Source organism: Hemiscyllium ocellatum, chromosome 31 (genome assembly GCF_020745735.1).
Source record: "Hemiscyllium ocellatum isolate sHemOce1 chromosome 31, sHemOce1.pat.X.cur, whole genome shotgun sequence".
NCBI lineage: Eukaryota > Metazoa > Chordata > Chondrichthyes > Orectolobiformes > Hemiscylliidae > Hemiscyllium > Hemiscyllium ocellatum.
In genome coordinates, this window is record NC_083431.1 from 19605073 (window position 1) to 19620804 (window position 15732).

The 15732-nt window shown below is 39.4% G+C and overlaps 1 protein-coding gene across 7 annotated transcripts in view; it reads right to left on the reverse strand.

The window, feature by feature from the left end:
• git1 (G protein-coupled receptor kinase interacting ArfGAP 1) overlaps nucleotides 1-15732 on the reverse strand; it is a 217838-nt gene that overhangs the window by 108580 nt on the left and 93526 nt on the right. For all 7 annotated transcript variants that reach the window (XM_060848349.1, XM_060848344.1, XM_060848347.1 and 4 more), the window contains exon 2: nucleotides 10733-10866. In XM_060848349.1, coding sequence (XP_060704332.1) covers nucleotides 10733-10866 — 134 coding nt within the window. The remainder of the gene's footprint in view (nucleotides 1-10732; nucleotides 10867-15732) is intronic.

A 15732-nucleotide genomic window follows, 5' to 3' on the forward strand; every position in this document is an offset into this window, starting at 1 on the left:
CAGCTATAACCTTGGAGTAGGCTTGAGAGGCCTTCTGTCTAATTCTGCTCTTAAAATAGGTTTCATTTCCTGTTGAAGTTGAAATGTGTTTAGCAATTACTTGCTTAATTAAGGTAGGACAACTGGTGCCACCAATCACCGAGGGTTTGATGCCTTCTGGATAGGAGAGGAATATTGAGGAGAGTCTCATCTCACTAAAGTGCTCAACTTCAAACTGTTTTAAGACCATAAGATGTCAGAGTAGAATTAGGCCATTCGTCCATTGAATCTGCTCCACCATGCAATAAGATCTTGGCTGCTCTGATAATCCTCAACTCCATTTTCCCATATTCCCGATTCCTTTATCGATTAAAATTCTGTCACTCAGTCTTAGATAAAATTATTGACCCAACCTTGAAAGTTCTCTGGGGTAAAGAATTCCACAGATTCACTACCCTGAGACAGAAGAAATTCCTATGCCTTATAAGAGTGGTCCCTTATCCTGAAATAATGTCCCTGCTCCTATGCTCACTGCTAAGGGGAAACAACCTCTCTACGTCCACCCTGTTAAGTCCCCTAAGAATCGCCTATGTTTTAATGAGGTTACCTCTCAACTTCAATGCAGATACGTCCAATATCCTCAACCTGCCCTTAAGAAAATCTCTCTATTCTTGGGATCAATCTAACTCAGAAAGTTTCTTTCTCCATTGCCATTATATATTTCCACAGATAAGATTTTAGACCTTTAATGCTATAATTTCTTTATTATTTTCATACATATTCATTGTTCAAAGAAACGAAGAACACAAAGTAAACACCAATCCTGTTTAAGCCAAATTCATGAATATTTTCCAAGACATAAATTCAGTACTGTGTACAGACTAATTTATTTTCTGCTGTAGAAGGGCTGTAATTCATCATGCCACTAATATACAAGAGCAGCTGAAAAGATCAACGCTCTACAAAAACCCTCAAATCAGTGGTTAGATTTTTTTTAAACAGGATCTCAAGCACATTTTTATCAGAAATTTCAAACTAACAGGATACAGGTCACTGAAAGCACTTTTCAATTCATTTTCACTATTAATTATTCCAAACATCCTTTCCAATAAATTCAAAAAGTTAGAAACCTTTTTAACAAAATACAAATAATCAGCAAGCTGAAGTAAGTGAACAAGACAGGTTCCAAAGGAAGAACAGATGGGCGATTTCTTTCCTCAACTACCTTTTTCTCAGACTAGAGTTCTATAAGATTGCAATAAATTGTTTCCTGTCCATCACAGTACAAGCTGCTCCTTTTTAACCCTTACTCTTATATTTTGATGACGACACAGTTTTAAATAAGCCTTCATGAATTTAGACTAGATTCCCTACAGTGTGGGAACAGGCCCTTTGGCCCAACCAGTCCACACCGACCCTGTGAGGAAAAACCCACCCAGAGCTATTCCCCTACATTTACCCCTGACTAGTCCATCTAACACTACGGGCAATTTAGCACGGCCAATTCACCTAACCTGCACATCTTTGGACTGTGGGAAGAAACCGGAGCACCTGGAGGAAACCCACGCAGACACGGGGAGAATGTGCAAACTCCACACAGATAGTCACCCAAGGCTGGAATCGAACCTGGATCTCTGGTGCTGTGAGGTAGCAGTGCTAACCACTGAGCCACGTTTGGTGGAACATCCAATGAGCTAACTCAACTTACAGATTTTCAAGCTTGCATATATGCTTACATTCAACTTAATTCTTCCAGCATACGGATATTGATTGGTTTCAGGTGTACTAGTTGATTATCTATAAAATTGGAAAACTGGAAGCCATCTATGACGTCCAATGCTACTAAAAAGGGAACAGGTTTAGGGTGAGAGGGGAAAGATGTAAAAGAGACGAAAGGGGCAACCTTTTCATTCAGAGGGTGGTACATGTATGGAATGAGCTGCAGAGGTGGTGGTAGAGGCTAGTACAATTAAGTAGCAACATTTAAAAGACATCTGGATGTGTATGTGAATAGAAAGGGTTTGAAGGAATATGGGCCAGATGCTGGCAGGTGGGACTAGATTGGGATATCTGGTCGGCATGGATGGGTCGGACCGGAAGGTCTGTTTCTGTGCTGTACATCGCTGACTCTAAATCAGAGGTTACAAAAGTATTGCATTCTAATTATATATGAGCCAAGATTCCACACCCAGCATTGCAAAAACCACCTTCTTCAATCCCTCCCTCCTCCAGTCCGGTACAAAAGTTCTTATCCACACTTTCACCATGAAGATATGATTTCTCAAATACCTTCCTCTTCAAATTCACCACCTCCAAAAAAATTCAGCTGCTCATGGTTTCACTGCATGAAATTCTACAATATGCCATGATCCTTGTCCACGTCTGGTGTACTCTTATAGTGAATAGATTTCAAAAATCTTCACACAAGTTTTCAAAATCCATCCAAAATCTCTCTCCAATTTATTTGGAAAACTTTTGTAAGCACATGTCACGACCCATCATCGCTATTCTGGAGATATTAGATTTCATATTTTCTTCGGCTCCTGGTCTCAAAAGTCAGAAAGACAAATTTTTTTCTACATTGTTACTTTTCTCCCTTCCTTCAAGCCTCCTCAAAGCCTTCACCTGTCATTTTATATCTGGTCTTCTCCAAGTTCACCAATCCTCAGTTTAACTTTGCTAACGATTTGATATTTAAAAAACCGGAGTAAATTTTTAATTAATATATGTACTTTTCCAATCTCATTTTGATTGACTTTTTAAAAATGCACTGACACACAGTTTTTCCAAAATAATTTTAATGGATAGATTTTTAGATAGCTGGTTGGCCACTCTCTTCATTTTGGTCTTAGCAAATCCATATAGGGTTCAGACAGATGGACTTTGGTTACCACTTACTATTTAATGGGTTGCACTGCAATCCAAATTCTATGAGGCATCAGAAGCATACTAATAATGAATAAGTGTACACTACCACCGAATAACAATTGACAAGATCTTAAATAATGCTATTTAAGTTTAGTTTAGCTAAATAATTTGACTGGACGCAAACTGGATTCAATAAACCAGCTAGCTAGTAAACCAAAGTTGATTAGCGGTGTGAATAAAGATATACCCTAAAATTTGCCTTTTGTATGCCTCCATAAGGCAAACTACAATTCATTAAAAATATAGTCAGCCAAATTATTTACCTTTCCTGACTACCTTAAAAATTTAGCACATCAATTCTAATGTAATTTAATTATTTTTTGGGGAATATTGAGTAACATTGTAGAGTACTTCTGATCCAGTTCTTTTAAAAACTGATACAACTCCACTTTAATTGCAAACAATATTGTTTTCGATCCACTTTGAAAGTACAAACCACTTTCTTTCCCAAGGTGCACCTTACTTTCTAGTACACATTTGGCTATATACACAGATGACATCTACCGGAACATGTTTCAAGAAATGTAGAATGTATTCTCCTCACTCATTTCTCTTTCAGGAGTAAATTGCACATGGGTTAAATAACATGAGTAACAAGTGGCTGATTCAAACTTTAACTGAAAACAAGGTTTCTAGAAATCGCCTTGCATTCATGCAATAATTTAAATACTATCTTCATGAAAAACGTTTCCATCTGTGTGGGTACAGGGTTCTTGCTGTCACGAACAAATCATTAACATAAAGATGCCATTAATGAACAAACAACTCAACTACTCTGGATCAGTGCTGCTGGAAGAGCACAGCAGTTCAGGCAGCATCCAAGGAGCAGCGAAATCGACGTTTCGGGCAAAAGCCCTTCATCAGGAATAAACTCAACTACTCTGTTCAGTTCAGACAGAATAATCACAGAAAAAAACTTCAGCTCATGATTTACTCAGTTTAATGTACCTTTTTTACACTTGGGTTCAATTCTTTATCTATTCGTACCCTCCCAACATCACCACACACACACACACACACACACACACAACTAATCCTATATCTTCAGTGAGCTTTAAAAGTAGGGTAGGAGATGGGAGTTAATAAAATGTAGGTTGGGAAATTTGAGGAGAGAATAGATGTGTTAAATGCAAAAAGTGCTTGAAAGATGAGTAAGCTGTAGTTCAATGTAAAAATGTAAGGCATACGTGAAGAGCTGACCACTCGGAGAAGATGATGTAAAAGTCATGGGCTTGGAAGATAATTCACAACAAGATACCGTGCCAGTTGGGTATGATAGATTTAACAAAGCTACGTGCAAACTTCTGATTGTTTGAGAGGAACGTTGAAATATTAATTCCTGTAATATTGATTAGGGTCATGGTATTAATGTAGCCAGAGAATTTCAAACATGTCATTAGACAGCTCTCAATTTGTATTTCAGTTGCCCTACTAATCCCAGGATAGAACAGCATTTACGATTCATATCTGTTCCAAACTATCGAGTACCAAACCACAAGCAAACCATATCCACCAAACAATTAGTGCAGCCAAACATGATAAAATTGGATGCTAGAATAGGGGAAAATGACTTTGTTTGTAGCAAACCATTTTAAATATACATGGCTATGTCATCTACAAGTAAACTTTTTAATTCAACAGTAATGCTTTTACTGGCCTTCTGGCATTTGTGTCTCCTTTCCTTACAATCTTGGAAGCATGATCACACACAAAAATACGTCAGGAATAACCATTCAATTACACAGCAGTGAGATCTGCAGAACTTTATTCTATAATAAAGCAATTCCCTTGAAATGAAAAGTAATGGAATAAAATGGTTATCTTCAACTGTGTGCCTTGCATGTACATGCCTCGGCACATTGTAATATTATGTTTTCTTTGCTTTATAATGAGGCCAATGCTTCAGTCAGCAAAGCCTCCATCTTCTCAAGCAACTTCAATTTGATACTTCCTTTCTGGTCTGAATGTACCCTCTAATTCATCAATACATTCCTATAAGTTAGACACTAAGAATTAAGATCTGCCTTTTCATATGTTTAATCTCTTTTACATAGTCAATAACTTGAAATAAACATGGTCACTGTCACAAAGAATGAATAATGAAAAAGAATGCTATTTCCTTTGATAATCAAGCAGCCAACCCAGTAGCATGATCAAAACAAGTCAGTCAAAAAAAAAACCACTACATAAAAACTACTCTTGCAAAATCAGGAGAATGAAATCTTGTTCTTAAAATCTCAGCCAATGGGAGGCAGTTCAGAAAAGGTTTGAAATGAGTATCTAGAATGGGTGGGTTATCTTATGAGGAAAGGTTGGACAGACTAGGCTGGCATCTGAAGTTTAAATGAGTTACAGAGGGAAAGAGGAGTGCTCGAGAGAGATGGCTGCGTTGAAATATTTTCCACTTGACTGCATCACTGTTGCTTCAACACCATTCAAAACAACTTTACATCAAACAGGAAGAAAAAGGATTAATTGGCACTCCATCCAATATTCCAAAACTTTGGAACTCCTTCCTTGTGCATTCATCTATGCCACAAGAATCACTGGAATTGAAGGTACTGGTTCACCATCACCTTTTCAAAGGAATTAGGGTTAGGAACTAAATGTAGGTCTTCCCAATGAATAGGCAAAGAAGGAAATTACAATTAATAGCAATATCGGTAACAACCGCTGATTTATTAACAATTGCCAATCTGAGGTCGGTTGTAAATTCACATCTAGTTACTCAGTGGACTGAAGGGAAGAGGAGGAAGGGTTTGGATATTCAACATAGTTATTCATTAAAAACCCATAAAGCAAAAATTATAACTGACCATGGGGCCCATAATGATTCATCGATGAATAAATCTAACTAAGACAAAAATTAGACAAAGAATTTATTTACAGCTGCAAATGTGTTGCTGGTCAAAGCACAGCAGGCCAGGCAGCATCTCAGGAATAGAGAATTCGACGTTTCGAGCATAAGCCCTTCATCAGGAAGGGCTTATGCTCGAAACGTCGAATTCTCTATTCCTGAGATGCTGCCTGGCCTGCTGTGCTTTGACCAGCAACACATTTGCAGCTGTGATCTCCAGCATCTGCAGACCTCATTTTTTACTCAAAGAATTTATTTACACTACATAAAAGCACTCTGGTGGTTTTGCACTTGCAGCAATATCTAAAATATGATCCTTCTTTCACAGATTCTGTTCTAGAGTATGTATGTATGAAAAGGTCAAGTGCTTTAGAACCTCAGGAGTCAAACCAGATTGATTGAAAATAGAATTAGAATACATATTAACAGGTTCTTGGAGAATCAACAACCATTTAGTCAAAAAGATCAGTGCACTATTTAATGAAAAATAAGACACACACGCATCACCAACCGTTTTTTTCAAATCTAGTGTGTGTTGGCATCTTTCCTGTTCTCATGGAACATCTAGATAATTGGGGTCCAACAACCATTACACCCAATTAATTTTTAACAATGAACAACAAACACAAGCTCTTCACAGCATAATTCCAAACAGTGCTTGCATATCATAGCTAAAAAGGGATTGAAGGATACAGCTCCAGAGATCCCCAAAAGTGGCAACATAGGTGGTCAAGAAGGCATACAAATATAAAAGCTGGCAAGTTATATTACAGCCATATGAATTTTTAGTTAGGCCACTTTTGGAATACTGCATGTAGTTCTGGTCACCACACGACTAGAAAAACATGGATGCTTTGGATAGAGTACAGAGAATGTTTACTAAGATGTTGCTTGGTCTGGAGGATTTTAGTTATGAGGAGAGATTAAATGAACTCTGATGGCTTTCACTGGAAAGCCAGAGGCTGAGGGGTGGCCTGTTAAAGGTCTATAAATTATGAGGAGCATAGACAGGGAAGGAAGGTTACTTACAAGAGGGCACTGGTTCAAGGCAAGTGTTGTGAAGTTTAGGAGAGATGCACAGGGAACATTTTTCAATCAGAGGGTGGTGGATGCTTGGAATGCACTGTAGTCAAGTTGAAGCAGGCATGTTCGAAAAGTTTAAGGCATATCTTGATAGACACATGAACAGGAGGTGAACTAAGAGATTGAAACTGCGTATGGGCAATGAGTAGTAGCCCGAAATACGGATCAAGAATCTGCGCAGGTTGGTGGGAAAAAGAGCCTGTCCCTGTGTTGTATTGCATTATAGTACTGTAAAACTCCATCTTCGCATCAGCACACCATGTTATGCATGTGCTGCTGTTATTTCCAAATTAACAAAATCTGGTATTATCATGCAGATTAACTAATAAGTTCAGCGCACTACGCAATAAATTCAATTCAGGCATCACACAGAATAACAGAGTTATGAAAAATAAATCAACAGAAAAAAAGTTAGCTTTAAAATCTGTCAAAAATACCACTACAAACCTGAGACATCCATACTTTAATTTTGGCTCAAGCACTCCAGATTTTAACTACTCTACGATGACTAGCTATGCTTTCAGCTCCATTAACCATAAGATCTGGAACTTCTTCGCTAAACAACTCTACCTCACTTTCTTGCTTTAAGACAAGCCTTAAGATCTACCTCTTGGAGCAAGCTTTTGGTCCTGCAGAAAACAAGGCTGGGAATTAGTAACACAGCACAAAGAGAAAGCAGACACACCAAACAGATATTTTGCACCTTCACTAAAGGAGATTCAAGTAGTATCCTGGAAAAAACTATAATCAGGAACTGAAAAAGGAGGTGAGAGTTCAAGAAAATTACAATTACCAGAAAAAGGAGCAGAGTAAATTGTTGGAACTGAGTTGACAAGTCCCCAGGTCCTGATCGATTTTACCTTGGGAGTTTTAAATGAAATAGCTAGCAAGACAGCTGATGCATTGGCTTTGTTTTTACAAAACTCATTATATTCAAGAAAGCTTCCTTTAGCTTGGACATTAGCTAACGTAATTCATTTATTAAAAAAGGGAGCGAAACAGAAAGCAGGAATTTACAGACCACTTAGCTGAACATCTACTACAGGTAAAAAGTTAGAAGACATTAAAGACATCAATACAGGGCATGTGGATAAGTTCAAGGAAGTCAATCAGAATCAACAGTTAAGTTAGTTTTGTCATGGGAAAAATCATGTTAATTACGTTCTTTGAAGAAGCAACTTATACTGTAGGTAAGGGGTAGCCAGTGGATCTATGAAATTTAGATTTCCTGGTATTTGATAAGGTGCCGCATCAAAGGCTATTGCAGAAAATAAAGGCTCATTGTGGACGGGGTAACATATTGTCATGGATAGAAGATTGGCTTGCTAATAAAACAAAGTACAAATAAATGGGTGTTTTTCAGACTGGCAAGTTTCATGGGTCAGTGTTGAGGCCTCTGTACAATTTACATAGAGGACTTGGATAGAGGACTCGAAGGTATGATAGCTAAATTTGCTGATGACACAAACATAGGTAGGAAAGTGTGTTGTGAAACAAACTTAACCTTATATCCCCCTTTTAAGCTCCTTAAAGGAGTGGGCAATGATATGGCAAATGAAATTCAATGTACAGCAGTGTAAAATTGTAAATTTTAGCAGAAAGAATAACTGTATTATCTAAACGGTGAGAGGTTGCAGAGCTCTGAGATACAAAGAGAACTAGGTAGCCTACTGCATGAATCAAAGGAGGTTAGTGTGCAGGTACAGCAAGTAATCAGGAAAACTAACAATCTTATGGTTTATTGCGCGAGGAACTGGATGAGAGAGTATGGAGGTTATCCTCGTTATACAGGGTATTGGCGAGACCATATCTAGGGTACTGCATACAATACTTGTCAACGTACCTACAGAAGGACATTAATACATTGGAAGCAGTTCAGAGAAGGAATACTAGACAAGTACCTGGAATAACTGGAGGACCTTATGAGGGCAGGCTAGGACTCTATCCTTTGAAGTTTAAAACAGCCAGAGGTTACTTAGTTGAAAAGTATGTTCCTGAGGGGACTTGATTAGGTGTATGTGGAAAGGATGTTTCTTCTTGTAGAAGGATCTAGAACTTGGGGTCATAGTTTAAAAAAAGAGGGTGCCCATTTGAGACAGAGATGAGGAAACATTTTCTCCCAGAAGGCTGAGTGTATTTGGATTTCCATTCTTCAAAACAGAGGATGCAGAATCATTAAATACATTTAGGACAGAGGTAGATAAATTCTTGATTACCAAGGGGATAAAGATCATCGGGGTATGCAAGGATGTAGAGCTCAGATTAAAATCAGATCATTCTTGATCTTATCCAATGGCATTGCAAGTTCAAAGGGATGACTGGCCTACTCTTATTACATGTTCTTATGTATGGTCACCTATCTTGATGGTATTTAGGTCATTTGGTGCCTTTGTTCTCTGTTGAAATGCTCTGGGAAGTGCCTTGGAATATTTTATTACACTCTGATGTATGCTCAAATTTTTGTTACTTCAAGTTCTTAAAATACAACTACTACAGTATAAGGCAGAATTGCAAAGTTTAAAGAGTGGCAAAGAAATTAATGATCGAATCCTGTTCTTGTCGATAAAGACTCGCCATGTTGATAAAGGAAATGAATGAATGTGCCTCTGAAGCATTTTTCCAATGCATCACAAAGCTTTGGCTTAGTTTTGAGATGTGGAATGTCATACTTATACAAATGTAACAGTTTCTGCATATTTTAATTGGTTACATTATTACAAGATCTACTGGCTTCAATATGCACTAGAAGTTAAGCAAAAGTAACAAAACTTTTGTAGCTCACAAGAAAGGAAGGGGAACCACCGAATCAGAGAAATTACATTAAATGCTACGTTGCTTCCCCAGTCCTCAAAAGGCATCCAGGAGACATTCTTAACATGCACCTAGAAAAGGGATGCCCAAAGAGCACACAATGTTTGAGGGCATGACAGGGAAATTTAACTTTTCCCTGGATAACTTTAAGCTTCGAGTGTTGTTGGGGATGCACCTATTGAAGCAAGTGGCAGGTACTCCATCACTCTTCTGACTTGTACCTGGTAGATAACGGACAGGCATTGGGGAGATACAAAGTGAATTCCTCGCTGCAGCACTCCTCGCCTCTTGTGGATCATCAAGTGTTCAGGCATTTATAGGCTTGTGCATAAAAACAATGTACACATTGCTTTAGTACTTACATTTTTAAACACTTTATACAGAAACAGACTACAATCTCATCTCTTTAAACAAAATGCATGACTTCCGAATACATAAAAGCTGCAGCTATCTGCAGTTCTGACATTCCTTCTGCACTACAATAAAGGCAAAAAATGCTTCATTTTCACCAAGTCACGTGATTATTAATGGAATAGATAACACAAAGATAGATCCAAAAAGTGGCAGAGGATATTTGAAATCATGTACATTCAAAATCTTAAAAGTTGTCCTGTTTCCTTTTGTTAATCTGTTCCTGTTTCATTGCCAACTCAAGAAAGTGGAACATAGCCACCCACCATGTATTTGTGTCGCCCTATTCCATTACAGATTCTCAGTTAATTCATAACCTTCTATGGGGACAGTACTCATCCATTCCTTAGTAGGTATTGCTCTAAATTCACTCTAAAGGGAAATGATCTACATTGATTTGTATTCTACCCCTCATTCACAGACATACAAAACAAAAAGGTAGACACAATAAGATTTCCTCCTCTATATATCTACAGATACTGGAAGGGCAAGAATGAAACAACCTTCGCTTTAAATTATACAATCATAAACTTGGTTTTTGCTTTCATTCCAAAGAAGTTGAAAATGGATTAGTTTAAGAAAATACAACCTTGAAAATTCTTTAATCTACAAATCCAGAAATGAGAGTTGCTGAGATAACTCCTGCATTAATATATTACTCACGTGTAAGAGAGTTGGAGACCATGAGCTGTGCCGGAGATGTTTCACCATCGAAATGTGCCGACCAAGGCTTCGATGAACACTGCAACATTCATCGCAAACTAGAACTCCACGGTTAATCGATGCCCAACCTGGATCTGTGCAGGTTACAACGTGCAATTAGTCAATAGATACTATTTCAACCAAGGAATCACAACTCTTAAAATGACAAGCTAAATATAAAAATTTAATTCTTGCAAAGCAAATGAAACTGAAATAGGTTTCAGGAAATGCAATTTACAGGAATTTGAAGGAACAGGTTACAATTGGAGCTCAGTGACCTGACAATGAATCAAACTGAAGTTCTACAACCCCACCACATCTGGTCAAGAATCAAGTGTGATCAGCCTAAAGGCAGGTCTTTGGCTAATAACAGTCTTTCCAAGTCTCTCAATCGTATGCCATTCTTTCCATTTGACAATAATGTCCTTCAATTTTCAAGACATGTGAAAACGCATTCCCGTCTCATCCTTTCTTGAGATCTTCCCTCCATTACGTCTGTAACAAGTTTGTTTCCTCTCAAAAATGCCCTGCCAAACTCTGGTCAAATTTCTTTGTTCAATCACTCTCCATGGAAATTCATTATTTATTATTATTTCTGTCAACAAATCCTTTTCATTTTCCCCCAAACCCGCATTTCAAAGCTAGTTAGTACTTTGATTGCCTCCTTCCATAAAATCCTAATCTCACTCAAACAACAGAACAATGAAAATCAAGCAATTTACAAGTCACTATGAGTTTATTCAGAGTCATAAGTATAAACTTAACTCTTACCAAATGTGGCCTTTCCCATTCTGGTCCTTGTTCTTACTTCTAGTTGCAGATAAAACTTGAATTCTTGCATTTGTGTACCCGTCCTTCTATAAACATTTGAGAATTTTTTGATTTTCAAATAGGCCCTACTTTGGGTTCGCCAATGTTCATTTTCACACAAAATCTCATTCTTGCTGATAATCGTCTATCAGTTTTAGTAATCCTTCTTGTGCGAATGAAATATCATCTGCAAACTGAACTGACGTTATCATCCACACGCTCCTACTGTTAACAGTAAAATCTGTGCCTTCAAACAGATGCATGATCATTGCCCCGGCATTGATATTAAAGAGGAACAGTGAGAGCCAGCATCCTTGTCAAACTCCTCTTCCAATCTCACATGATTTCTACTCCCCATAGAGTACTCCCACTATCTTACACATTGTCTATTTCTCCGGTCTAATGGTTTCAGCCCTGTCAAGAGCTCAATCATTGTTGAAGCTCCTACAAACAATATCCTGAACACTGCCATTGACCAGCCACATAAACACTGTGGTAAAAACAAAGTCAAAGGCCGAGCAATCTGCATCTTGTGATATATCCATTTCCCAAAGCCTTCCCATAGTTTAGAAGACATTAGTCAGTAATATCATGGACCATTTGTCAAGTGATATCCAATAAGACTCAAGCAGTTTGACACCATTCAGTACAAAGAAGTTTGCTTAAATTCCATTTCAACCAAATCATTTTCACCATCATTGACCTTTGCAGCAGCAGTCTATACCACCTACAGAGTACATTTGAACATTTCTGTAAGGTGACCACTATCATGTCCTGTAAAGGCATGTAAAACTCAACTTTAAAAATGTTTATGTTCAGTTTAAAATTTCAGGAATTGTCTTCGCATTTAAAAATTGATGAGAAACAGATGCCAAGATGTTTGCCAAGGGTCAGCTGACTTTTGACAATTTCTTCACGGACTGCCTGAAGTTCTGGAACATTCTTAACTGATTAACTATGGTTGGAGTATCCTTTTGCATGGGTATGCCAAGATATCTCTGACTCTATGAAAATGACCATCACGCCCTCTATTGTTCATGGATTTACACAAAATCTAAAACTCAAAAATCTATAACCATCCTGTCCATAAACTCGAACATAAAAGGGAACTGCAATAGAGGCATGTACTACTTCCATTCTTAATTCATAAGAAAGTATAAATTAACCCATCCATTTTTCATGATGCAGTAACTTTTAACTTCAAATAATTCTGGGTGGACAATAGCAGTATTGATCATGTGACCAAAAACCAACAGATCTTATTGCCCAAGAACTGAGGGGCAGGAGGAACCATTCTGGCCACTCGATACACTGAGATGCAAACATATGCATGCCTCAGTGTGTGTGTTTGATTTTTCTCTTTGGTTGAGGGGTTGGGAAGCCATAAGCAAAACAGAAGACAGAACACGCGAGAAGGCGTGAGAATTAATATATTTGCAGTTCACTAGAAAGGGAACTAGGCGGAGGGTAAACTTGAACTAGCAATATTTTACTGCGTGTACTCTCAGCTCCAGTGAGTTTTAGGCTACTTTCCCGAACTCCTGCGTCACATGACCCACTCTTAAATGGGCAGCACACACCCAACTACCTACATAAGAATGAAAAGAGCAAGCATGGGGGGACAGAGAGCGCAAGGGGAGAGAGATCAAGCTCCAGTGAAAGCATGAAAGGGAGAGACAGTACATATGAGAACACAAAGGAAGAAACAGAATGTGATAACTGGGGGGGGGGGGGGGGGGGGGGGGGGGGGGGGGAGGAGAGGCGGGAAGCGAGAGATAATGAAAAAGGAAGAGACAAGAGTACAATGAAAAGGTACACAGCATGCGAGATTGAAGAGAGCACCAGAAAAGAGCATGACAGAGAAGGAAGAGGGAGAGAGAAAAGAGAACTGAATGAAATAATACTAGACTGTCAAGGGGTTTTTTACAATTTATTCATTTTGTGGGATGCGGATGTAGCTGACAGGCCAGCATTTGTTGCCTATCCCTAGTTGTCCTTGAGAGGGTGATGGTGAGTTGCTGTCTTGAACTGCTTCAGTCCACCTTCCGTGGATTGACCCACAGTGCCATTAGGGAGAAAATTCCAGCCTTTTGACTCAGCAATAGTGAAGGAACGACAATATAATTTCCAAATCAGGATAGTGGGTGGCTTGGAGGGGAACTCCCTATACCTGTTACCCTTTTCCTTCTAGATGGAAGTGGGCATGGGTTTGGAAGGTGCTGTCTAAGGGTCTTTGGTGAATTTCTGCAGTGCATCTTGTGAAAGGCACACACTGCTACTGAGTGTTAGCGGTGGAGGGAGTGGATGTTTGTGGACGTGATGCCAATCAAACAGGCTGCTTTAGCCTGGATGGTATTAAACTTTTTGAGTGTTGTTGGAGTTGGACTCATCCATCACTCCTGACTTGCACCTTGTAGATGGGGGAACAGGTGTTGAAGCAGGTTCTTCTCTACAGTATTCCGAGCCTCTGACCTGCTGTTGTAGCTACTGCAATTATGTTGGACCTAAGATTGCTTGCTGAGCTGGAAGATTCGCTTTCTGATGTTTCAGCACCATACTAGGTAAAATCATCGGTGAGCCTCCTGTGCAGCACTGGTGTAGCGCCTACTTTGTGTGGGCTTTACCGGAGGCCCACGGATGATGTTATGGTGACGAAGTGTCCAAAAAACGAGCCTTCCAGCTCAGCAAGCAAACTTACATCTAAAACCTCAACCTGAGCTACAAATTTTCAAAACTCACTAACTGCAATTATGTGATGAGTCCAGTTGAGTTTCTGATCAATGAAAACTCCCAGGATATTGATAGCGGGGGATTCAGTGATGGTAACATCGTTGAATGACAAGGGACAGTGGTTAGATGGTCTCTTGTTGGTGATGGTCACAGCTTGGCATTTGTGGTGCAAATGTTACTTGCCACTTGTCAGGCCAAGCCAGGATATTGTCCAGATCTTGTTGCATTTGGACCCTAACTGATTCAGTGCCTGAGTCGTCGTGAATGGTGCTGAATACAGTGCAATTAACGAACATCTCCACTTCTGACCTTATGATGGAAAAAAGCTCACTGATGAAGCAGCTGAAGACGGTTGGGCCTGGGATACTACCCTGAAGAACATCTGCAAAGATGCCCCGGAGCTGAGATGAGTGACCTCCAATAACCACAACCATCATGTGTCAGGTATGACTCTAACCACCGGAGAGGTTTCCCCAATACCCCTTGATTCCTGTTTTGCCAGTGCTCTGTGATGCCACACTCGGCTGATGCAACCTTTATGTCAAAGGCTGTCACTCTTGCCTCATCCTATACAAAGATTATTACACAAAGAAAATTACAGCAAAGGAACAGGTCCTTCGGCCTCCAAGCTGCGCTTCTCGAATTCAGCTCTTTTATCCATGTTTGAACAAAGATCAGGAGCTGAGTGACCCGGGCAGAACCCAAACCCTGGCAGCTGATGATGCCTTCCATCATTTTACTGATGATCGACAGTAGACTGATGTGGAAGTAATTGGCCCGGTTGGATTTGTCCTACCTTTTACGTATGGGACATACTTGGGCAATATTTCACATTGGTCAGGCAGATGCCAATATTGTAATTGTACTGGAAAAGCTTGGCTAGGGGAGCGCCAAGTTCTGGAGCACAAGTATTCAGTACTTTTGCTAGAATGTTGTCAGGGCCTCCCAACCATTTCTAGAGATCACAGAGTGAACTGAATTGGCTGAAGACTGGCATCTGTAATGCTGGGGACCACTGAAGGCAACCAAGATGGATCATCCACTTGGCACTTTTGGCCAAAGATTGCTGTAAAAGCTTTAACTTTATCTTTTGCACTGATATGCTGGGCTCTTCTATCATTGAGGATGGGGATATTTGTGCAGCCTCCTCTTCCAGGCAGTTGTTTGATCGTCCACCACCATTCACAACTTGATGTGACAGGACTGCAGAACTTAGATCTGATCTGTTGGTTGTGGGATTGCTTAACTCTGTCTAACAGTTGCTGCTTATGCTGTTCGGCATGCAAATAGTCTTGTCTGATGGCTTCACCAGGTTGACACCTCATCTTCAGGTATGCCCGGTGCTGGTCCTGGCATGTCTTCCTGCACACTCTATTGAACTAGGGCTGATCCCCTGGCTTGATAGTGATGGTTCAGTGGGG